We start from the raw sequence: 25,002 nt of genomic DNA, 5'->3' as shown, positions 1-25,002 counted from the left end.
CTGCTGTGTATCCACATTTGTTGTCCCCTCATTAATCTTCTATTTTATAGCAATATGATATCACTTTATCTGACCTAAATCAGCCAGTGCTTGTTAGTCTGTTGAAAAGAAAGAGAAATGATAATGCTGAGCCTCAGATGGTCCACCTGATCCCGGAGCTCTGCTTTCTCACAGGTAAGGCTTAGGTGTCAAACTTCACTGCCTGCCTTAGTTAGCTGAACACTAAAGTGTTCCTGTAACTAAGAGGCAAGGGGCCCTTCAAGTAGCTTGGGGCAATAGTTCAGCCAAGAGAGTGAGTCTTGGAGTCACTCTCTTTGGAGTCTCTTTTCTTTCATACATTCTCCTTGAAACCCTGATGTCAGATCTGCGTCTGGGTAATTTCTGGAGGCTGAGCTGTTTGGTTTTTTTTTGAAGCTTAACAGTAGAGGAAATCATAAGATGACATTTAAAAAACAAACAAACAGGCTACTATTTTGTCAGGGTGAATCAGAATGAACCTTAGTTTCTTCATGTACCAGTTTCCAAAAAGTGATTCTCACTCTATAGTAGAGCCTGCCTGAGTGTCATTCAGTGTGAGCAGAGGCTGCCTGTCAGATCACACCCTATAGTGGAGCCTGCCTGAGTGTCTGCTGTGCTGTTAGCAGCACTCACATGATTAACAGCCTGTGTTGCTTGAATTCCTTACAGAAATATTTTGTGGATAGACAGTAATGGAATACAGTGTCTGAAAGGAGGGGTGTTCATTCTGAGTGAGTTATTTTTTTTTTTTTTTTGAGTTGGAGGTTCTGCAGATCTAACTGACATGTAGTCCCTGGCCATAATACTAGATCCTTCTCCCAATAAAGGGAAAATAATATGAATGAAAACACAGAGGCCAAAGCCTGAAGATTTAGTATTAAAAATATTAACTGGGTAATAATTGTTTATATCTATTCCATTTTAAAATATTGATATGTTTAATATACTGGATTAAGTAATACTCCTTAAAATAATTTCATAAACTTCATTTCACCTTTTTTAGAAAGTTGACTACTAGAAAATTTATTTTAGACTTAAGATTTATCCATCTCTCTCTACCTACTTACTCATTTATATGTAAGTGCATTGGTATTTTGCCTGCAGGATTGTCTGTGTGATGGTGTTATAGGTGCCCTGGAACTGGAGTTATGGACAGTTCTTAGCCACCTGCCGGTGCTAGGACTTGAACTCAGGTCCTCTGGAAGAGCAGCCAGTGCTCTTAACTGCTGAGCCATCACTCTAGCCCCAAGATTTATTTATTTTATTATTTTATGTATACAAGTGTTTCACCTGTGTGCATCACATGTGTTTCTGGTGTCCAGGGAAGGCAGATGAGGGTATTGGATCCTTTAAAATTGGAGTTACATATGGTTGTGAGCTATGTGTGTGCTGTAAATTAACCCTGGGTCTTCTGGAAGAGCAACAAGTGCTCTTAACCACTCAGCCATGTCTGCAGCCCAAAACTTCGTCATTTAAAAAAAAAAAAAAAAAGCCAGTTTCACTATGAGTAGGCTGGCCTAGAACAACTGAATGCTGGGATTATAGGTGTGTGCCACCACACTCAGCTATTAGAAACTGTTGCCATGGTTCTCAGTCTGTGGGGTCACATATCAGATAGCCTGCATGTCAGATGTCCACATTACAATTCATAACAGTAACAAAATTACACGTATGAAGTGACACCAAATAATTTAAAGGGTCCCAGCCTAATTAGGAAGGGTGAGAACCGCTGTGTTAATGACTCCTGGGGCTTCCCTCTCTACTTCTCAGGGCCCTGCCAGTGGGCCCTCCGTCCGTGTTCATTCTCTACATTGCTTTTGCCTCTCCAGGCCTGACTAGCCAGGCAACCTCGGACTTCCACCTGATGAAGGCGGTAGCTGAAGAAACTCGGCTCAGTCCTATGGGAAGGCAGCAGCAGCTGGCCCGACTTGTGGATGACATCCAGAGGTACAGGGCCGCCTGCTGAAACCGTGTGTGCCCAGCTGGGGGCTGAGTATGTAGGGCTGGATGATTCTGATGATATTCTGCTCATTGGTTGATGAAGATGTCTAATCTTGCCAACTTAGAGCAAGGCATTGTGGGCTTGAAACATCCAAGTCCAGAGCCCAGAGGTCCAGTCAAGATCTCGGCAGTCATAGCTGATAGGATTTGAACAGGCACAGTTCTGTTCTAGAGAGCGCATCACACTCTGGGTGACAATTTTGGATGAAGAAAATGAGTATTGGTCATATTAAAAACAGGAAATAGAAACAAAAACAATCAAAGAACATTTAAAGCTCCCAGAACTTGAGGTGAGGGAAGCTCAGATCCAGATGAGAATTTCAGAAATCCAGATGAACACAATCTGTGAAGTTCAAGTTCTGTTCTCCTCAGCCAGTCTCTCAGGCATCAAGGCTTCCTGTGACCTGTGAAGCGAGTTCTTCTCTCTTCTGCCTTCCTAAAGCTGTGCTGTTAGGCACTGTGACCCTGTGTGCTAAGGGGCACTAAAATGCACCTGTTGACACATTTTAAGTTGGTAACATTTTGAAGATGTGAGATTAGGCAAAAGTAATTAAAAAAAAAATCACTTCTTAACTGTTAATGTGGCTGCTAGAAAATTTTAAATTGAATTTGCTGCTTGGTTTTAAATTTCTGTGGGTCATTTTTCTTTAAAGATGTTTTTAAGTAATACTAGGGCAGGGAGAAATTTGAAAATCAATGTAAACAATAAAAAAGAGAAAAGGTAGAGAGTAGGAGTAGTCTAATAAGCTAACAGCGAATGATCATGTTCTAGTAAATATATTTTAATTAACGATCATAGTGCAGTGAATAATGTGTTTTAAAGAATGACATTTCCGTGAATAATATACTTTGCAGATACTGCAAATTTATAGGGTCTAATGCCATTACTCTCAAGAAAATGACATAGTAGTCACATTTTCTAATATCACTCATTTAGAGGTTTTTGTCTGTTAAATGCACATCTGTATTACACTCCTGGCTTTGTGGTTCCTACTTTGTGGATACAATTTTTACCACATCTTGTGGATATCACCTGATGAATGCCTGCATCATACAAAAGAGATACTGTTTGGCTCCTTAAACTGGGCTGTTGAGGAGGAACAGCTGGGAGAGGTTTGTGCTTTCTAAGGAATGGGGTGGGGTTCTACACAGTACTCAGCAGCATCCAGTAGGCATCTGGCTGATCATGGCTCTGTGAAAGCATGCCCTATCATGATCCCACTGAGCCGTAAACTACAATTAAAGCCTCCTGTGTCACAAATGTGGAGATTATAGGAAGGTTAGTAATCGGTATTGATAAGATTAGCTTCCTCAGTCCTCCTCCCAACAAGTGTGTCCTAGGAATTTTCTGGAGCTAAATTTTTGTATTAAAATGTTTAGTATTTAATACTTTCGTGTCTGTGAAAAGTATACACGTGTAATGTTCTTTGATCATAGTCCCTGTTGTTTGTTGTCCTTGCCTCTGCCATGCAACCGTATCTTCTCATGAAGTCCTCCCCCCCCCACTTCCATGCCCTTTTGATGTCCCGTTGCATTTAATTGGGGTTGCCTACAAAAAGCAGGGATATTTGAGAAAGGATGATTCAACCTCCGTCTACACGACCGAGGAATATGAGTCTCCCTTGTCCAGCAGCCATTAACTACCCAAAGCTCCAGGAGGAGGATGAAGTCCCCTGAGCTCCTCGCCCACTCATGCTGATGGCCCAGTCTTGGGCCCACCCCTGCAATGACGTCATGGGTACAACAGCTCAGTCTTGTCTAGAAGATGAAGCTCAGTTCCTACCTTCCCATTTTCTATCGTTCCCCATCTGCTCCCAAGCTAACACATTCAAAGGTTCCCAGAAGAATCTGCATATTCAAACTCCAAATAAACTCCAGTTTGTTCTAGGATGGTATCTTACCTTTACTGGCAACAGCAGGCAGCCCTGTGGTAAGGCATTTTCAAATCTTGCCATTTTTTAATGTTTACAGGTGTGTGAAACAGTATCTACACTTTGCCTGTCAGGAAGCCAGGCATTTGAAAAATGGTAACAGTTTTTCTCCAGGGCATCTGTTGCTGGAGGGTAGATACAAAGTGAAGCTGGGTTTGCCTTGGAACCTCTGCCTCACTGTGAGTGCCCCCTTGCCCCCTAGGAACCCCTGTGTCCTATGCAAGCCTCCCCTCCTTCCTGTTCTTTGGAGACAGTGGTTGACATAATTCTTTGGAGCTGCCAGACTATCTATCTATGTGTCTGTCTGTCTGTCTGTCCATCTACACACACACATATACATATATATAACATATATCATGAAAATTAGGAGACAAAACCCTAAAGATAGACCGTCACTTTGAATAATTCAGCAAGTCACTATTATCTCTGATATTTTAAAACCTTTAGCAGACACACTTTTCATGACTTTGTTTACAGGAACCAAGGGGCCCGATTTGAGCTTGAGACCTGGGGAATGCATTTGGGAAGCCAGATATCCTTGAACGGCCGGGTGGTTCCTGCTGAAAAAATACTGCTGCAGGACCACACAGTGAGCTGCCTTCTCTCTTCGTTTGACAGTGTTTGCTTGAATATGTGTACATTTGTTCACTCACCAAGGCGATGGGCTTGTCATCACCTTGTTAGGCCATGCCCCCCTGCCTTTGTCCTAAGACTTCGTGTTTCTTTTGATTTTCTCTTTGATGTCAGTTTAGTTGTGTGGACTTGGGGGCATCCAGTGGGCATGGTTTAGGACTGTTTGTGATTGGTATTTCAAAATCACACATTGCAAGTCACACATGCCTGCCTGCCTGTGACCAGCTGTCACTCTTACACAACTAAAAACAAACAAGCAAGCATGATCTGATAGAGGGTGACCATAGCTAGCACTGGCCATTTTCACATAAAAGCTGTGCGAGTCATATAGACCTCACCCTTGACACAGTGCTTGGACAGAAGTGTGCTGAGATATGAAGAGAAAAATCACCCTCTATCCAGGCTTTGGTTGAGGAAATGAAACGGGTATCAAAATGGAGAGGCCACTTGACTTCAGTGTCAGCTTCTTGACCTATGCTTTTCTAAGGCCAAACCCTAGGGACCAAGTGAACTAAAGGTTGTGTAGGCACTTTGTCCTGGGCCTTGGTCACCACAGGATGACAGCAGCAGTGAGGTAAGTGTGCAGTTCTGCACACTGGAATGAACTCGGTCCCCAGTGGAATCACTTAGAGGCCAGCCTTCCTTCCTGTTTGTGTGGTAAGGTCTCCCAGCCATATGCCTCATGCGGGTGGCAGTGGCTAGAACTCAGTGCTTGATAAAGTCCCTTGGCTGTGACAAAGCCACTTGTCCTTGCAACCACCTGGCTGTCAGCACCTCTCTCCACTAGCCGCGTGTTTTTGAGTCTGTAAAACTGTGAGAAGCATCACATTGCTCCTGCAACACGAATGGCCTCAGTGCTGGGGCGATGGTTCAGTTGAACCTGAGCTCAGATCTCTAGCACCCATGTAAAGCTAGATGCAGCAGCTTGCACCTGCAATCCTAATGCCAGGACTCAGAGGCAGGGGGCTCCCTAGGGCTTTCAGTCTTTGAGTTGTGGCCTTTGAGCACACATGAACACAAAAGCACATGCACACAAATACAATGCCTACAAATACACACATGAAACCACTTTTGGCGTCATTGTTAATCTTCCCTGTAGGTAAACATGGACATGAGACTGTTCCTCACTAAAACAGGCTTAATTCACTACAGCATGTAGGGTGTCAGTAGTCATTACGTTGAATGCCTTAGGGACTCTAAAAAGGATAGTCTGCATGCCTGAACGTCCAAATGAAAGGATCAACAGTTAGAGGTAAGGGGGAACCCCAAGGCCTCTCAGCCAGGCACCAGGAACGTGTCCCATCCTCGGGTCCCCAGCCAGGGCCCATCAGCCCTCTCATGCCTCCCAATGCCTCTCCTCCTGGGAAACTCATGTGTTCTGTTAGGAGGAACAAAGCCTCATCTGTCTTTCAGTTGTTGTGTTGTGATGAACGTTTTAAATCACTCTGAATGACTTTGCTCGGTCCTTTCATCATCTTGGTTTTTCTCAGTGCCAACCTGCATCTGCTGCTGACTGGTCCAGAGAGATGCGAACTTGCAAGGTGTTGAGCTCTCAGCCTTTGACTAGGTGGTTGATCTTATGCTGTACCCGGGCTGAGCACTCAATTGACGCTTTTCTGAGCTGCTTGAGGAGAGTTGGGGGCTCCATGGGCTTTAATGTGGAATACCCAAAAATGTGAGTACATAGTCAGTTTTTTTAATATATTAATTTGGTTTGAAAGTTGGAAAGACTGCCTGGCATATCTACAAAACGCTAATTTTTATAACGTCCTTTTTTTTAAAAAAAGATTTATTTTATAAACTGGTATGTATGAATGTGTACAGGTATAGCCCCGTGGGTGGGAGTGGCCATGGAAGGCAGAGCCTTCAGATCCTCCAAAGCTGGAATTAAAACTGGTTTTGAGTTACCCACTGTGGATGCTAGGAAATGAACCTCAGTACTCTGCAAGAAAAATACATGCTTTTAACTTCTGAACCATCTGTCCAGGCCATCAGAAATATTTCTTGAAAGGTCAAAAATAGTCACAAGAAGTTAGACTTTTATTTATTAAATTGCTTTATAAAATGAAAATATATAGAGAACTGTACAGTCTTCTGGAGGACCAGGCTCAATTCCCAGTACCCATGTGGTAGCTTACAATTATGTAACTCAAGTTCCAGGGGATCTGAAAGCTTTTTCTTGACCGTAAGGCACCTGGCACACATGTGGTACCCGGACATTCATGCAGGCAAAGCATTCATATACAAAAAACAAGAATAAGTAAATATTAAAGAACCCTACTGTACATTTTATTTTATCTTTTTAAAAGTTCGTTTTATAGTTTTCATAGGCATGTCTCATTCCCTCAGAATCTTTTACTGTCAGTTGGCTATACATCCTGGATAAGTCCATGTGGTGCCGTCTCTACTTTTAACCTTTCGGGTCAGTTACTTATAAAACTTAACAGCAAACATGATATTAAAAAGTAAACATTGCAGAGCCAGGACTTGGCAAATGTCCTTCATGATTACAGACAGTCAAGGCTCTAAACCTAGTTTGCCATGAATTGTCCACATCTCACATGAACTTGATATATTTGTAAAGAGCAAAGCTCACCTGTTCTTAGGTCTTGGGGAAGTTATATTCCTTAAATAGACAGCAACTAATCAATTACATCAGCAGCATATGTACTGTACAAAACCACAGCTTTCCCCAAAGTCTCATTTTCCATACACCACATTTAGAATTCTACACTTATCATCGAATCTGCTGACAAATTGTCTGGTTTGAGTTTCCCTTACTCTAGTGTCTCTAAGCTAGGAGTTAATACAGCAGGGAAGGATGGTAGAAGTCACATTCAGCAGACCTGGCTGGTAGGACAGTCCTGGGCCACACAGTCCTTGGGCTTGCTTCAGGGAGCAAGCCTGTGGACAGTCTTTGGACTGTTCTGTTTTTGTTTTTGTTCTGTTCTTTTGTTTTTATTTTTTTTATGAAAGCCTTTATTCCACTTCCTCTGATCCATGAAGTATCCGTTTGCCCGCTAGATGTACATGCTTGGCTTTGTCATCTAAACTGCCCATCTGGTGAACATAAGTGTGTCTGAGCTGGAGTATGAGGGTTGGAAAAGTCAGACCTACAGAAGCACTAAAGCAGTGCTCGCCAGTCCTTCAGGTGGCTGTCAGAAGAGGCAGGAAGTCCTGCCACCTGCTGGGCAGCTGTATTTAAAAAACAGCTAGACGCTGAGACTCCTCCCCCTCCCCCCATCTATCTATTTCCCTCCCCACCCCACCTCGTGGGGAGTAGGTAATTTCATTTCCTGTGTAGACTAGATTGGAAATGTCTGCATGTAGGAATCACTTCTGCAGCCTCTGGCTCCAATACTATTATGTAATTGACAAATATTTGCCAACTGATTGACTGATTAAGTCTGATTAGTGTGAGCTCCAAACAAGCTCCTACATAAGAGCAGACACCACCCATGACTCACGCAGATTAGTCAAACCTCTGTCATTAATTAATGATTCCTGAAGCATTCTGGAAATCTCATTCCCAGTTTAGACGTTTGAAATTGTGGGTTTGTAATTTCAGAAGTTCACTTTTAACCCAATTTTGAATAGCAAAACTAAGGGGATTTTGTACAATTGTGAAAGTTCTATTTTTACCAATTTTTATATGCTAACAGAATGTTTGTTGAGTATTTTGGCAAGTCATGTATTGGAAAGACAATATTAGAGGGTTTTGTTTTTCTCTAAGGATTTTTTTTTCTTTTGAGAAAAAGAAATGACTGGTCTGTTGAAGAGCCTGTATGTACTTTTTTTTTTAAACACCATGTGAGCAATTGCTATTAAAAAAAGCAATTAAATAATCTTTTCCTGTAGCATAAAAGTAGATGAAAGACCAGCAGCGTTCCTTCGAGCCATCCAGCTGCATGTCGACCCTGATGTTCAGTTGGTAAGTGTGGGGTGTGCTCTGGGATTTAGATGTGTAATTTTTATCTTTATGTCTGAAGTCTTAAAAAAAAAGAAAAAAAAAAGGTTCTCAACATACTGTCTGTCTTAGTCAGGGTTACTATGGCTGTGATAAACTGCCATAACTAAAGCACCCTGAGGTGGAAAGGGTTTATTTGGCTTAAGCTCTCATATCTGTCCATCACTGAAGGAAGCCAGGACAGGAGCTGATGCAGAAGCCATGGAGGGGTGCTGCTTCCTGACCTGCTCCCCGTGGGCCTTTCTTATAGAATCTAGGACCACCCCTCTGGATATCACACCCACAGTGGGCCGAGCCTGCCCCCATCCATCACTGATGAAGAAAATGCCCTATAGACTTACAAAACAGCCCCATCTGCTGAGGCATTTTCTCAACTGAGTTCCTCTCAGATGGCTTTGGCAAAACCAGCCAGCACAGTGTCCCATGATCACATTTTCAGATTCTTCTGCACGTCCCTCAAAATACTCAGTGTGTGAATGCCAGTATCTTTTAAATCAATATTTGATTTTCCCAATGCTAACAACTTTTAAATACTTGCTACTGCTCTCTAAGCCTCATTTGTGTCCCCATAATCTACGTAAGTGCTGGGGTCGTCTTTTACATATGACTTAAGAGACAATGCCCACCCCATCCTGTCGTGTTAGGGTACTTGGGGTCTTCACAGTAGTACAGGAGGTTCTTGCCAGTTCCCAGGTCTCAGCTGCCTCTGGCTCCAAGGTCCCCTGGGTCCTCTCCACCTCCTCAGTTTCATCTTCTGCAAGGGTTATTTCTTCTTTGATGTTTGACTCTGCGGGGCATCTGCAGGTACCTAATTTCACAGAACAGTAATGTGAGCACGTATGTGTGCCACTCATGGCTGCTTGCCCAAGCGGTGTGTGTGTGCGCGCGCGCGCGTACACCCATGTGTATATAGTATGTATTTATGCTTACATGCCTGCCTGTATGTGTGCATGCTTGTGTGCACATGCCTACTCACTTGTATGTATATACCTACATACATACCCGTGTGTGTGCTTGTGCGCCTGTTTGCCTGTGTATATATATGTGGGTGCATGAATGTGTGTGTGCCCCCATTCCTGCTTTGCATATATGTATAACTTGACTGTGCAGACTGGAGCCTAAACATGGTTTTACCACACCCCAGGAAAGTTAAGAAGTTAAGGTCGGCAGTAGTGCTACCAGAAAGCTTTCTAGTTGGGCTGGAGAAATGGCTCAGAGATTAAAAACATTGGCCTTTCTTCCAAAGGTCCTGAGTTCAATTCCCAGCAACCACATGGTGACTCACAACCATCTAGTGAGATCTGGTGCCCTCTTCTGTTGCAGGCAAAATGCTGTATAGGTAACTAAGTAAGTAAGTAAATAAATAAATAAATTTGAAAAAAAAAGTTTGTTAAAAAAAAAAAGAAGAAGAAGAAAGCTTTCTACTTACCTACAAATTTGTAGTTTACTCAGCTACCAAGGCCTGGGCCCTACAGCTGAGCCATGCAGTTGCTCATGTGCCTGTTCAGTTCCCCCTGCAGACAACTGTAGTGAGAGAAAGACAGACAGACAGACAGACACACACACACACACATACACACACACGCTATTCAATGGATATTATCTTAAATGAAGAGAATTCTCACTCTAAGGGCATTACATTCAATGAAAGTGAAAAGTACAAGCAAAAACAGACACGTTCTTTCTCAGAACTCAGAGTTCCTGGCATGGCCTGTCATTTTTCTGGAACCCTCTGAGGGTACATTGCATGATACCCTTTACTCTTGACTACTCTTGATACAAACAAAACAAAGCCACTCTACTACAGAACCACAGGGTGGCCAGCTATGAGAGAAAGAGCAAGCAGGAAGGGGATTCGAGGAGACTAAGGTGAATTCAGGAGAGGGATGAGGAGGAATCGTGGGCGTGTCCATGCAGCTTGAACACTTGCTGGTGTGGTGGGTATATTAGAGGGAAGCTGGCTGAGCAAACTGGCATTTAAGGTGATCAGCGGCCCCAAGGCCACTTAAGGGACCCACAGCCATGTTTACTTTTGCTTCTTGGGAACATGGGACCTTAGAGAACCCATGATTTCATGTGGACTCTTCTACCAGGCCTGTTCAGAGAATCTTCGAACATCCCCAAAGATCAGGATGTTCGGAGCATCCACACTTTCACATTGCCCAAAGCTGTTCACAAGTGTAAGCAGCTGTATTTGATCCTGTGCTGTCATCTTGCTTTTAGGTGATGTGCATCCTGCCTTCTAATCAGAAGAACTGTTATAACTCCATTAAAAAGTACTTGAGTTCTGACTGCCCGGTCCCAAGCCAGTGTGTGCTGACCCGGACCTTGAATAAGCAAGGAATGATGATGAGTGTGGCCACCAAGATTGCCATGCAGATGACCTGCAAACTTGGTGGAGAACTGTGGGCTGTGGAGATTCCTGTGAGGACTGTCACACTTTGCTTTTTCATGACCAGTCAGTCTCCAGATCAGTTAGAGATAGTATCATGTGATCCCAGTGTCTCAGTTGCCCCTTGGTGCCTCTGGTGGGTGAGGGGGGCTGGTTCTAAGACCCCCTAAAGATGAGATGCCCATATCTTCAGATGCTCAGCTTCTTTCTATAATTAACTGGTGCCTTCAGTCAGCACCAGATGGCTTTTAGCTGCTAATATGAAGAGCGTGTAATCCTGTGACCCTCTGGAACCCCTGGGTGGTGGAACTACACAAACCATTGCAGAGAGATTCCAGAAGTGGGTGAGGCACAGCCCCTCCTCTCAAGGATCCTCTGCTTCGTTGCTGATAGGCTTCTTTATGGATGAGACTCTTGGTGTCACAGAGCTGGGGGTGGCTTGATTTGGATTCTCCTGGCTGCCATTTTAAACCCTGTGTCATGGCCTCCACCTGTAGCTGTGTCCAGCGGAGTACGCCTTTTCAGAGGGAAGACAGCCTTTTATCTGAACCTGGGCCCAGCCGTGTGCCTTCTCAGAGTGGCTGCGCACCTTGAGGGAACACAGCCTGCTACCTAAACCTCCTACCTGAGGTGGGGCTCATCAGCTGCTACCCTGTGAGGAAATAAAGAAAATGAGAAGTGGCAGTATTGCCTGTACCTGCTCAGCCATGGTGATATGGTCATGTATCCACCACCCCAGAGAGGTGGGGTGAGGATCCTCAGTGCTCAGTCAGAAAAAATGGGAGTAGGGTTCATCCTCAGATCTTTCTGGCCAGGCAGAGGGTAAAGGGATTGGCCACCTCTTTGCCCACCTCCACCCCTGAGGCTGATGGTCAGTTAGGCTCTTCAGCAAAGTTTCTATCACAGTCTTCCTTCATCTTTCATTCTTTAGTTTCTGGTTCAATCATCTGTCCCATCTGGAACTCCATTTCTTTGTCACACAGCTTAACTTGAAAATGTAACCAGAGAGTTTTTTAAAATGTCATCATTTGAGAGAAATATGGTCATTCCATTGTTGTAGGTGACGATTAATATTCACTAATAATTATCTTTTAGTAATGCTGCTGTTAATCCTAAACAGCTGAATAACCAAGTCACCACACAGAGACTGGGTTTATTTAGTTAACCTAGAACACAATGCTGGGCAATGTTACTCCCTCCTAAACCTCCAAGCCCTCATAGTTTCCTAATATTTAGATTTCCCACATTATACTTACTTTTAGTGATATATTAGGTCCAGTCCATCTCTCTATGTCCCAAGATCTTTCCTCCAGTTCTGCTCTCTCCTCTCTGCCTCGCCCTTTCTCTTCCCACTCATTTCCTGCCCTCTGGCTCCTCCCCTCTTTTCTGTCCTCTGGCTCCTCCCATTGCTCAACATTGTGGCTAATTGCTTTATTTTGGCCTGTTTACACAAAGTTGAGACGGGATGCTTAGAATAAGTATCACAATGCAATATCTGTATTGAAACCAGAGAGTGGGGATGGGGGGAGAAATCAGCATTTGAATGAACAAGGGTAAGGTGTATACATTTCAAAAGAACATTATACCAACATTTAATCATGATTAACTTGCTTTAACAGTTGAAGTCCCTGATGGTGGTGGGTATTGATATCTGTAGAGATGCCCTCAGCAAGGATGTGGTGGTCGTCGGCTTTGTAGCCAGCATTAACTCCAGGATCACCAGGTACATTAAACCCCTCTTAGCCCCTCTAACCATAGCCTTTAGGATTGTTTATATGAAGGTATGGTTAGGGATTGCAGCTTTGGACTGGGAAACCTCTCAGGGCCTTATACCCTGAGAACACTGATTCTCCCCCCTTCTCAGTAGCCATCTATTATCTGTAGGTCTTCATCTAACGATATAGCATAAAGTTCTCAAAAAATACATGTAAATAAATGTTAAAACTTACTGTTAGAATATGCTTTAAAGTTTAAAGTTGTATGTATTTATCATATAGACAATGAGTTTCATTATATTTTCAAACCTGTAAGAAAGTACTTTGATCAGTCCACCAGATTATTGTTCTGTTACGTTTTTAAAATATTTTATTTATTTGTGTATTTGTATGAACACATATATGCCATGGTGTGCGTGAGCTTGCGTGTGTGCGTGTGAAGACAGCTTGCAGTTGGGGACAACAGTTGGTTCTCTCTTTGTACTTGCAGATTGAACTCAGGTCATCAGCCTTGGTGTTGGGCGTCTTTTCCTTCTGAGCACCTTTCCCCCACCAGATTTTAAATTGTATTCTAAAGACTGTACTGACATACATTCTTCACATACATACATACCTGTCTATATTATTTACTCATATTTTAAACATCAACAGTTAAGGTCATGAATTACATATTATGATGTGACTGGTACTGTTGGACTAAAACCATTTTAGTTTAAAACCATTTTCACACATTCACTTGAGTGAGTTATTGCTTGCACTCCAGCCGAATCCCTGGATCATGAATGCATGGGTTTCTTGTGCAGTTTGTTTTGTTCCAAATGTCTGTGAGAATCAAGCTGTGAATTAGGCACTTGCATATATTATGCAAAGCATATTAGCTTTGAAAGCAGATGGCTTGCAGTTGTACTTGGTCTGCTTTTGCAGCTGAGGCACAATTGTTTAATTTTGCTGTGTGTTCCATGGTTACCCGTAAAATGGAGAGAGTGACAGTGACCATGTCATAAGGCTTTCGTGGGGGTTACATCAGGTCACTCCAAACACTGCAACCTGCAATGAATGCCTCAGTAGGCACAGTTATTTTTCTTGTCAACTCTTGCAGGGTATGTGAAAGGCTGACAAAAGGACACAAAGCTAGAAATGCCTTGAATAGGCTCCTGATGCTTGTCATATTTTTGTCTTACAATTGCTTCAAGATTTGCAATTAAATAATGTATTTTGAGGCCATAGCAGCCAATTGCAAAATGTTTATTCCTTGGTCTCAGCTGTTTGATTTAGTCCATTGAATCAGTGTTAGGTATGTATCTGGGCTTTCAAGATACAGGAAGAACCATTCCTGCTTGTGTATGTTTCCTGTTACAAATATTAGCTCATTTATCAAGTTTATCTTAGTGCCTGCTCTGTTATCTTGATGTCACTGAAGACTCCTGGTTTGTTAGAAGCATTTGTAATTGCAGATAGTCAGGGAATTGAGATAATGGTGGCAAAATGTGTTAGTCACTTCCTGTTGCTGTGAGAACAACTCTTAAGGGAGCAAAGGCTGATTTGGCTCACAGTTGTGGAGGTGTTAGGCCCCATTCCTCTGGGCCTGAGATAAGGCCAAATACTAGAGTCTGTGCTCAGCACAGCCACCCACCCAGGAGCAGCCAGGAGGTAGAAACTGAAAGAGGCAGGGGGAATGGGTCTGGGGAGAAAGATACATCCTTCAAAGGCATGCCCCCAGTGACCTGCCTCCCGCAAAGCCTCCTTCCTTCAGCGGGTACAGCTCAGTTCTCTGGATTAATTTGATATTGTCACTTCTCCATAGCCCCACAAGCTGAAGAGGAGGTCCCCAATGTACAGGCCTTTTGTGGGGACCCTTCATGCCCATGTCCTAACACATATTGCCTTTAATTAACAACTATCAGGATTACTTTTCAAGTCTTGATGGCTTAATCTTGTAGAGACAGTAACTCTGGAAGAGTCGCCGCTGGAATTGGGTTGAAGTATTTTGCAAGCAGAAGACCTGCTAAACTAACACATTCTTTTGCAATCGAGAGAATTAGCACTCATTGTGCACCAGGTCCATTCAACAAATATTCCGTGTGTGTTATGCAGTTAATTCTTACTACTTTAGGAGATACTAACTACCTTCCTGGTATAGATATAGAAGTTTAAGTTCGGGTCTATGTCAAGGCCACATGGCTGCTGGACTTTGTGGTCAAAGTTTGAATCTAGATGGCGACACTGAAGGGTGATTTCAAGCTAGGAAGAGGACCCCTTAGCATGATTGTGATAGCCAGCATAGACAAAGTCAGGAGCCCTGGTTTTGGCTGCTGGCACCTGTTGCTAACTTAACGGCATATGCGTATAGCAGGTATCTGGAAGTTATGCTTCATTTTGGCATTTTGTTTATTTCAGGTGGTTTTCCCGCTGTGTCCTTCAGAGAACGGCAGCTGACATTGCAGATTGCCTAAAAGTCTGCATGACTGGTACTAATGGAGTGGGTTCTGGGGACTGCTTCTTCACACCCCACACCCGCAGACTGAGGGGAGCAAACACCCAAACCTATCAGCCCTCCCCCGGTCGGAGATCCCCATGCCTGTGGGTTGACCAACGGGCTAGCAGACTGCATACTGCTTCTGTCACTGTGTGTCCTGAGCACAAAGCCAATAGGGAAGACCGTGTGTGGCTACCCAGGTGGCCTCAGCAAGCAGGTTGAGGGTAGTAGAAGCCTGCGCCGGGAGAAATGAGGACAAGGACAGGGCAGCTTTAAATTTGCACACGGAAGTCCGGCCTCTCACCCGGAGGGCGGGGATGCTGGGAGATAGAGTGCAGTGCGGTAGAGAAAGGCACAGGAGATGGGAAATGAGGGGAGCTCTGTTCACAGCCCCAGCCCACTTTAGCTTTATCATATGAGCCGTGTGCATACCTTCCTTGTTCCCATGTGTAGTTTCCAGTCTGCAAACATGAGGAGTCGGGATGTTTTTTTAAGTGAGCTTGATGATCCCTGTTAGCGTGCTCTTAGAAGTATGATTCTCCTCTAGGAAACCAAATTTCCTAGGCAGTAAACGCTCCTGAAAGAAATTATATAATATGACCACAAAAAGGAATTGCAGCATCTTTACTGCTCTCTTCTCATTTAAAAACCTAGCCAATGTTTTAGCCGTTCTCACTAAAAGTCTCCCTCATGGTGGAACTGCCGTCTGGAGCCTCCTCTGAGGCAGTTTATAGTGAGAGTGGGTGGAAATGTTTCCAGGCTCCATGCCATCTGTGAGGCTTAGACTCAGATTGAGAGTCAGTGCGAGGAACTGTTTTGAGAGGAATCTGGAACACTTCCTTGTGTTTTTATATTTATTCTCATTAAGGAAGGACATGGTAAACACATCCAGTCTGTCTAGAGCAGATTCAAAGACTTGAAGTTGAATTAGTGTTAATTTAGCTGTAGGCATTTGTCTGTTGCATGAATTAAATTTTGATTTGTCACTTAAATATTCGGATTTGGCTAAAGAAATGTGTTTCATTTAAGAGCACATTATGCCACAGAAACCCTTGTGGTTGCTCAAATGGCAGAGATGAAGGAACAGTCCCAGTTTGTCATTTATTGTTATTATTATTATCATTGCAGATATAACCCAAACTAAGTGGCATTGTACTGTGGTCTGAAAAAGCAAAGTTACTCACCCGTGAGAACCCGTGGGACTGTTCTTTTTGGTGGCCATGGACCAATGACTCTTTTCTCATTACCGTCACATTCTCCAGGCGCTCTCAACAAATGGTACAAGCACAACCATGATTTGCCGGCTCGGATAGTCGCATACCGCGATGGCGTGGGGGACGGCCAGCTAAAGGCAGTTTTGGAATATGAAGTCCCACAGCTGCTGAGCAGTGTGACCGAGTGCGGCTCAGATGCCAGGTATTCCGGGCATTCTGGTCCCTTCTGATGCTTCTGGGACAGCATGCACATCTGCAGTCCCGCATGCGTGGTTTGTGGACATGGCTTTTCTTTTTCAGGCCATGAAGCTTTGCTGTGTTTTTGTGTCATGCCCAGCTTGGATGGATTTTCCTGAGACTGGGGGATAGTTCAGATGTAACAGTATAAATAACCCTGGTGCGGTAAGGCACCTAGAGGGAGGCAAGCGTCTTTCTGTATAGCTGGGAGTCTTTCAGAGAGCTAGCAGGGGTCAGAATATCAAAGACACTGTATACTTATCAATACTGTGCTGGGGTGGGAGGTTTACAATCAGAGTCCCACGTCACCACACGGAGCCTCCGGTCACAATCACCCGTGCACAGGCAAGGTTATGAATAGGGTGGAGGAGCCTCATTGCTACACAGTGAGTTCCAAAGTCATTTTTTAGTTCTAGATCCCACGTTGCCATGGGTAGTTTTCTTCAGTGATTCTGTGGAGGACCAGCTGCAAGAAGAGCCTGGAATGGGAAAGTGAGCAAGGACCATACTCTCAAATCGGTGTCTTGACTTTCTTAGGGGTCATCTTTTCCCCAGGCAGTGCAGATCTGTGCCTGGACACACTCCCATTGCAATCAACCAAAGCCCCAGTCACCAGCCATGAAGGAATGGTCTTGGCCTCGGGCTTTCTGTAGTAAAAAGGTGGAAAAGCCAGGTAGCTGGCAGTGCGACTCCCAGCTGTAACCAAGGTGGCAGAGGGAAATCTCCTCAGCAGACATCCGTTGGCTGTATCTCAGCTGAACGATTAAAAATGAAAATGATGTCATCGGTGGGTGTGGGTGAATCTAGCAGCAACAGTGCTAAGGAGCTAACATCTTAAGTTTCAGTATAGGAGACATTTGTAACTGCTTATTCGTACTCGTTTTTAGGGAGAATAATTTACTGTACACTACAGGAGGGCATTCTTGTACTGAGTACTGTGAACACAGCCCGCAGCTTAGAAGTCTTCACATCCCAGAACTGCTTGAAGTGAAGCTCCATGCTGACTCTTGCTCCCCACGCACCTTCCAGCTGGGAGTTGGCCTTGGTGTTGTGAAATACACTTAGCACCCGGCCAGTCAGCATTTGGTCTATTTTTCCTTCCCTCCCTGTCCATCTGTCTGCTTATCCATCCTTTCACACACCAACCCAAACGTGGGCTGTGCATGTTTGTCTGAGGAGTAGGAGGAACCACAGTTCTCCTTGGCCCCTTAGTGAAAGTGGAAATGGGTGACAGTTGCTAACATAGGGGAAGTCTCCTATAGAGGTAATTCTGGAAGCTCTTTCCTTAAGATTCCTCAGAAAACCTGGGAGAGACAGGACTGCATTTCCAGTCCGAGCAGCTTAGTGAGACCTTGTTTGAAAACCTCAGTGGCAGAACACGGGGCTTTGGAGACCCTTGGCTTCATCCCCAGTTCTGAAAGAAAAAACAGTTGAAGTTTTGCACCATTCTTTGTCCTCTTAAATGTTATAAACTTTTGTTGCAAATCCAAATAGACCTTAATTAAAATAATTGTATGCCTGTCCAGAGGAAGAGGATTCACGGATGATTTTTTTTTCATTGTTTTGTGGTATTTTTAGAATGAATTTCTATTTCTTTCTTTAACCTGACCAAACAGCAACAAACCAACCAACTTCCACAACTACCAAAAACAAAAACAAAACAGACAAGCTGTTTGGCTCAGCCTCTGTGTGCTCATCTCATGCCTTTTCTGTTGCAGGAGCAGCAGACTGTCAGTGGTCGTGGTCAGGAAGAGATGTCTGCTGCGCCTTTTCATGGAGACAGGCCGCACTGTACAGAACCCCCCACTCGGCACTGTCGTGGACTCAGAAGCAACACGCCCTGAGTGGCAAGTGTCACTGGAAAACTGATTGTGTGTGTGTGTGTGTGTGCGCGCGCATGCGCGCGCGCTCACGCAGAAACCAGAGTTTGATATCAGATGTATCCCTGATTCCTTCCACCTTCTGTTTTGAGCTGGGGTCTCTCAGTTTGGAGGTCAGGGATCGGCTGGATGGGTCCCTGCTTCTGCAGAGCTGCAGTTGTTTACAGGCACTCGGCCACACCCGGGTTGGTTGGTTTGCATTTACATGAATGCTGGGGGATTCGGCTCAGGTCTTCATTCGTACAGCAGGTGCTTCACAGCTAGGGGCCAGCCCAGGCTGTTTCCACCAGGTCCCCTAGAGGAAATATGGAGGGAGAAATTAGTCAGGCATGAGGATGGAGAGGAGTTTTACATCCTGACTGACTGGCAATCTGGATGCTTCTTTATTTATACAGAACTTAGTTGGCAGGGATAGAGGCGTGTTGTTCCAAAACATAGATCATATAATTTTTGTCCCCGGACACACATTTTAACTTCTGCTTGGTCATAAGTTTAATCATATTGGCAAACCATGACAGAACAGAATTATCTTTTATGATCATTTTCCCTCATCAACCCCCAACCCAACTTTGAACAGTATTGTAGTTTCAAAGGGCATATTTTGCCAAAGTGGGACAGCCCATTCTCAGGCTGGCAGTTGGCAGTTTCAAGGGCACTAGACAGAAGGAAAATCTCCAAGCAGCCTGGGCAGATGGTCATGTCCCAAACAGTGGTGCATTATCAACTTTTATAGTCAAGAGTGCTAATTGTCATTTGTAGAATTTATATGTCTAATGGTGCAATTTTCAGGGTCATAGGCTACCATAGTGGCCCTGTATGAGTTAACATTTTCTAAGAAAGAGAAGTCTCAATTTTTTTTTTTTTATCATTTATCCATACCATTCTTTGTCCATCAGTATTAGGAAGAGGCTTTTAATTTGATCTGCGGCCAACTTTTCTAGCCCATTGAATATTGTTTAGCTTTTAAAGTTTGATTTGTTCTGATTATCCTGTTGCTGAGTAAGTGCAGGGGCAGATATGCCAAGAGTATCTTTGAGGTCTCTGGCATATTTACTTGAGTCACAACCTCCAGAACATAAGAAAGACCTTCAAGTAGGGCCAGATAAAGGAATCTCCCTAAAAGTGGGAGGAATATTATGGTAAGGACATTCCTGGGGAAGCTTAGAAGCAATACACCCCGGAGAGAAAATGCAAATGATTCATAAGAAATTTTCCGTCAATCCAATATCCCCCAAGTTGTACAAATAATAAAAGCCCCCCCAAACTTTCAACATATAGAGAACAAGGCCAAAAGAGTGGGAGACTGTGCCACAGTGGTTGCATCACTCGGCTCAGCTCTGCTGGATCTCTGTCAAGCAGCTGTGCTGACTTTATGACTTGTTCCCATTAGATATGGCTGTGCCACTTCACCCTGACCAACCTCCCAAGCCCTGGAAGACTGATTTTCACACACATGAATTGTACATTGTTTCATTTTGGCTTTTCTTTGTGACTCCGCTCCACTCCTCCCTGTTACTCTGCAGGTATGACTTCTACTTGGTCAACCATATTGCTAACCGGGGAACTGTTAGTCCCACCTACTACAACGTCATCTATGACGACAATGCCCTGAAGCCTGACCACATGCAGAGACTGACCTTCAAACTGTGCCATCTCTACTACAACTGGCAAGTAAGTAATGGCTGCTCATTGAAGTAAGCATAACGCTGAAGGTCGCCACCTGGGACTTCCCATGTCCTTTCCCTACGTCTAGTCCAGACCCCTGACTTCACAGAGAGGAGTGGGTACCTGGTTCCTTAAGTCCATGGTAGGAGGGACCCACGCTGTCTCAGAAGTGTTAACAGCAGGAAGCCTTTCCACAGGCCCAGATTCAGTCTCCACAGGTCTTCATGATGCTCATTACCTCAGGTAAGACTGAGGGTAGCACTGTCTTGTCAATTCCATGTTACATAGGAGAGACGTGAAACCAGAACAGACATGTTTGGTGAGGTTAAGAGGTGTGTGCTGCCTGTACGTTAGGCAAGAGCCCAAGGCCCAGATTAGCTCTTAGCCCCACTAGAACGTGAGACCACAGGAAGCTTGCAGTAGGCCTGTATGCCGTGTCTCCCAGCTTGCCCACAGTGAGGAGACGCCACCCCCAGCCCATCCAGCCAGTGAGCTTAGGTTCCCACTGGGTAAGCCTGCCCTTTAAGGGGCAACTATTTCTGCAGTATTATCACTCTTTTCTCTCTCTCTCTCCAGGGTGTAGTCAGTGTCCCTGCGCCATGCCAGTATGCACACAAGCTGACTTTCCTGGTGGCACAAAGCATTCACAAGGAACCGAGTTTAGAATTAGCTAACAATCTCTTCTACCTTTGACAACTGAGCTGACAGTGTGGCTCCATGGAGACTCCAAAAAGCAGTTGCAATGTTTTGTACAAATCTGACTAAAGCTTAAGGCTCTTGCTGCCTAAAAGGGGTTGAGCCTAATTTTAAGTATTAGGGAGGGGATGTTGAAAGAAAAAAAGTTATCTGAAACAGGAACAAATCTCTGGGTCCTCCCACCCCCCGCCACCTTGTCTAAAACAAAAACAAAACAAGATCAACAAAATACTGCAAAGTAATAGGCTTTAAAAATACATGTATGCCAGTTTGCTTCATCCTTGTGCATCGTATTTTTTAAAGTGAATGCGTGAGGTGAATCCTCACTGGTGTTGGGGATATATCATCATTTAACTGGATTCTAAAGCAATGTTTGTTTGGTATCTCGATGGTGGATAAGCAGGACTTGACTTCCTTCTTGAGTTACCAGAGTTTTTCTAAATATTGTGTTTGGTAGAGTGGGTTAAGTAATTATTGCAAAATAAAGTATGAGCATCACATGTGAGGTTATTGTTTCTTGAATTTGAAGTTGAGTGACACGAACCGTGGATTTAAGGAACTGTATCATGGACATGCCCACTGGACCTCTCCACCAGTGACCGTCCACATCTGAAACAGTACAGTGCTTGGTCCTGTGGCAGGCTCCCGTCTCATCCAGCAGTGACGCCCATGCTGCTGGAGCCCAGCCTTGCTTCCCACTCACCCTGGGCAGGCCCATGGTGTCCACCCCACACAAGAGTGCCTGTGCTTGTAGACCCCGCCACCCTGTCAGCAAGACGGCACTCTGCGCCCTAATGGAAGGCTCTATACTCTGCACCGGAGCCACCCTGCCATCCCCGATCCTCCATTCTCTTTCCAGATCACCAGTTTTTCCTACCTAACCAATTGACCTTATGAACAGGTGGTTCTCCCACATGTCCTTAGAAGGAACCCACCTATCTTCCTCTGCAGCTACGCCGCTCCTTTCCTGCTCTTCATTGACTCTCTGCTCCTCGTGCACAATCCCTCTAAGAATTTCACCACAATCGCTTCAGTCAAAATCGTCGTGGGCTCCCACTTTGCACACTGTTAACAGCCAGAAGTCCTGTGACAGCATTTGACCTTGGTATTCTCCTGGCCTCCCTTTGTCACCACTCACCTCGGCCTTGCCGACTCCCCCCTTCTCTCCAGTACTCCACCTCTGCTGAGTCCTCCCTTTCCTCTAACATTCCTCCTCTGCTGGAGCTTCCCCTGTTCACCAGTCCACAGTGGAATGCCCCAAGAATAAGAATATGAATGGAGGCAAGAGAAAGATTTTAAACAAGGAAAGACCACTTCCAAGTTCTGCCTGCAGAGGAAAGGTCATGGGGAAGGCTGCAGCGGGAGGGAGGCAGGTCTTTAGGCCTGAGGAGGAGCCGAGTACATGAGGGACACTGGCAGCAGTCTTGTCACGCTGCACTGAAAACATTCTTTTTTTGTTCTCTCCCCCTCCCTCTCCCACTGTCCTCTTTCAATGCCTTGAAACATGGTCTCAACAGAAACCACGGAAGAACACAGCTTGGCTTGCTCTCAATGGCAGGTGGTCCTGAGCAGAATAAAAAAGCAAGCTTGAGCAAGCCATTGGCTCTGCCTGCTTGCAGTTGATTTTTCCAGGGTGGGCTGGTCACTTATTTTTTTTTTTTTGTCACTTTCATACCAATCATTAATCAAGAAGAAAGTGCTGGCTTATCTGGTAAGGTAATGTCTTAACTGAGATTTCTGATTCCAAGGTGACTCTAGTTTGTGTCCAGTTGACAGAATGAACCAGCAAAGGTGATATAGAGGTCCGTCTAACCAGATGCCTTGTATTAATCTGCCTCCAACGCTTTGATTCAGCAATGCAGGGGTCTTGCCTGACCAGCCGTTGTCTGACCAGCCCCTGTCAAGGATGCCTTTCTGATTGAATCCACCAGGGGGCGCACATATACTGGCCTTTGACCAGAATTTCCCTAGAGAGGCGCAATGCCAGAGGGCAGCCTTGTATTAAGAAACCTTCACTTGAATTCAGATTCCAACAGGCTGGGCGACATGGAGGTTTCTCTTCTCTCCTGGGACCCTTTTACCCTGTCCACACCATGAGGAGTGGACAGCACTATGGGAGACAGAACTTAACCACAGAAACAAATTTTTGCTGTTTTCCCTCCAGTATTGACATCCAGGGCCTCAATTACCACTTAGCTATGTGACCCGGACCCACCTCCCCGCCATACTCAGCGATTTCACTGATCATGGACGAAGCCTGCTAGCTAAAAGTTTTTAACACCAGGTTTAATGTTTAAAAACACCATGTACAAATATGCCTCCTGGCTTAAGGACTGTTGGCCTAGACTGTCTAAGTTCCATTCTCTCTCCTGCTTTGTAAATGCCTCCTATAGCCTACAATAATTAGCTTCTTGTTAAAACTACCAGATACAAAGAGAAAGAAAGCACGAGCCCAGCTTCAGTACAGTCCTGGGTCTGAATCCTGGAACTACCACTTGGTAGCTATGAGAACTTGGGTAAACTACATAACCATCCAAGCATCGGGGAATCTTGTAAAATTCCTATGCCCATTTTGTAGAGTTATTGTAAGAATGATAGATGTTAAACCTAGTGCAGTTGGCTTTAAGGACGAAGACCACGTTAGTAGATTAAATCAGAACGACACAATTTAAATCAGCAGATTTGTATGCCAGGCACTGTGCTGGACTCTGAATCGCATAATCCTGCTTAAAGTGCCACATTTTGGTTTTTTTTTTGGGGGGGGGGTTGTTTTGTTTTGTTTCTGTCTTTTGGATTTTTTAAAAGCTATTTATCAGTTTCTTTTCACATTGCTGTGACCAAATGCTTGATGATAAGCCACTTAAGGGAGGGAGGGTTTGTTGTGCTTCACTACAGCCACCGATCAGAAGCAGAGGCAGGACAGGAAAGCCTGCCTCTCCAGCAGCCCACTTCCTTCAGCTAGGCCCCACCCCCTAACGGTTCCACAGCCCCTTATAACAGCGCCACCAGCCGGAAGGAGGGGTGAAGTGCATATGCCTGTGGAGGACAGTTCAAACCCCAGCACGGCATAGTCAACTTGCTGTTTGTGGACAGGGTTGGGGGAGGGGAGGTTCATTTTCATGGGGGCTGGGAAGGAGGTGGAGTAAAATGTACTTTAAGCACGTTTCTGTGGGTACCATGGAGGAGCAGCAATCAAGTCTCATTTTCCAATAAAAACGAACATGACTGACAGCATCTCAATGTTCCTGCTTCAGGATCCGATACAACAGCATCTTGTGACCGTGGCTCTTTCCATGTTTCAGTTGCCTTTGGCTGAGCATAGCAGAGGCAATAGATTTGGACTGTTTCTGCCTGGAGGGATAGCCCACCATCACACGATCCTGACTCCTCTTGAACATGGCCAAGTCTCTCTCCGGGATGTGCTCGAATTTCTGGCTCTTTCTAGCACTCCTCCTTTACTGGGGGCAGGTGGATGCTGACTCTTAGTACTTGAGCAGGGTGGTGGCAGGTGGGTGCTGACTCTTAGTACTTGAGCAGGGTCTCCTCCACCTGTCCCCTTCCTGTGACCTCACCCCATTGAGTCTTAGGCTTCTGTTTCTATCTTGGTGTCTGCTGCTTGGGAGACCTAAGCCGACACAATTCTCCTCTTGAAGCCAATCTTCTGTTTTGTAATAAAAAGTCCTTTTAGTCTTAAAATGTCTACCAATCAAAACATGAAATCTAAAAGAAACTGTGTATAACCTTTTAAATGGGACTGAACCTTGGTATAGCAATTTTCCATGGGAAAATTTACTCATAAGCCTTCTTAGTACACTTCAGGCTCTCAAACACAAAATGTCAACTGCTCTTGAGGCTCGTTATCAAATGTCAGGGCTTCACTGCTCACATTAACCCGTGGTTGGCATTCTGATTTGACCTAGTACACACTGGCCAAGAAAAAGCCACCAACTGCTCCTGGAAGGGTGAAGAGAAGACTCGTTTCCAGTAAAGAGATGGATGAAATAAAGTGAAAATGAAGATCTTTGCTGTGTACTGTGTATTGATTTTGTTTGTTTTGTGTAATGTTTAGCTTTAAATTATGAAAGTTATAGATAGACATTATACAATATGTGGAAAATACAGAATAGTAGAAAAAAGTTACCAGTATTGGTGCCAGCAAGAGGTAAGCATGGCCAAA

General features: G+C 44.5%; 1 protein-coding gene across 1 annotated transcript in view; it reads left to right on the top strand.

The window, feature by feature from the left end:
• Positions 1-21,323, top strand: part of Piwil4 (piwi like RNA-mediated gene silencing 4) — a 41,371-nt gene extending 20,048 nt beyond the window's left edge. Inside the window, exons 8-19 of the mRNA XM_060369493.1 lie at positions 51-174; positions 1,848-1,965; positions 4,428-4,539; positions 6,074-6,258; positions 8,442-8,514; positions 10,774-10,974; positions 12,562-12,665; positions 15,055-15,125; positions 16,396-16,549; positions 18,303-18,431; positions 19,988-20,135; positions 20,706-21,323. Of these exons, the coding sequence (XP_060225476.1) occupies positions 51-174; positions 1,848-1,965; positions 4,428-4,539; positions 6,074-6,258; positions 8,442-8,514; positions 10,774-10,974; positions 12,562-12,665; positions 15,055-15,125; positions 16,396-16,549; positions 18,303-18,431; positions 19,988-20,135; positions 20,706-20,822 (1,536 nt within the window). The 3' untranslated portion in view covers positions 20,823-21,323. The remainder of the gene's footprint in view (positions 1-50; positions 175-1,847; positions 1,966-4,427; positions 4,540-6,073; positions 6,259-8,441; positions 8,515-10,773; positions 10,975-12,561; positions 12,666-15,054; positions 15,126-16,395; positions 16,550-18,302; positions 18,432-19,987; positions 20,136-20,705) is intronic.
• The last annotated feature ends 3,679 nt before the right edge of the window (positions 21,324-25,002 follow it).

This window comes from Meriones unguiculatus, chromosome 1 (assembly GCF_030254825.1).
Source record: "Meriones unguiculatus strain TT.TT164.6M chromosome 1, Bangor_MerUng_6.1, whole genome shotgun sequence".
NCBI lineage: Eukaryota > Metazoa > Chordata > Mammalia > Rodentia > Muridae > Meriones > Meriones unguiculatus.
Note: the sequence above shows the minus strand (reverse complement) of the source record. Positions and strands in the feature narration are given on the sequence as shown.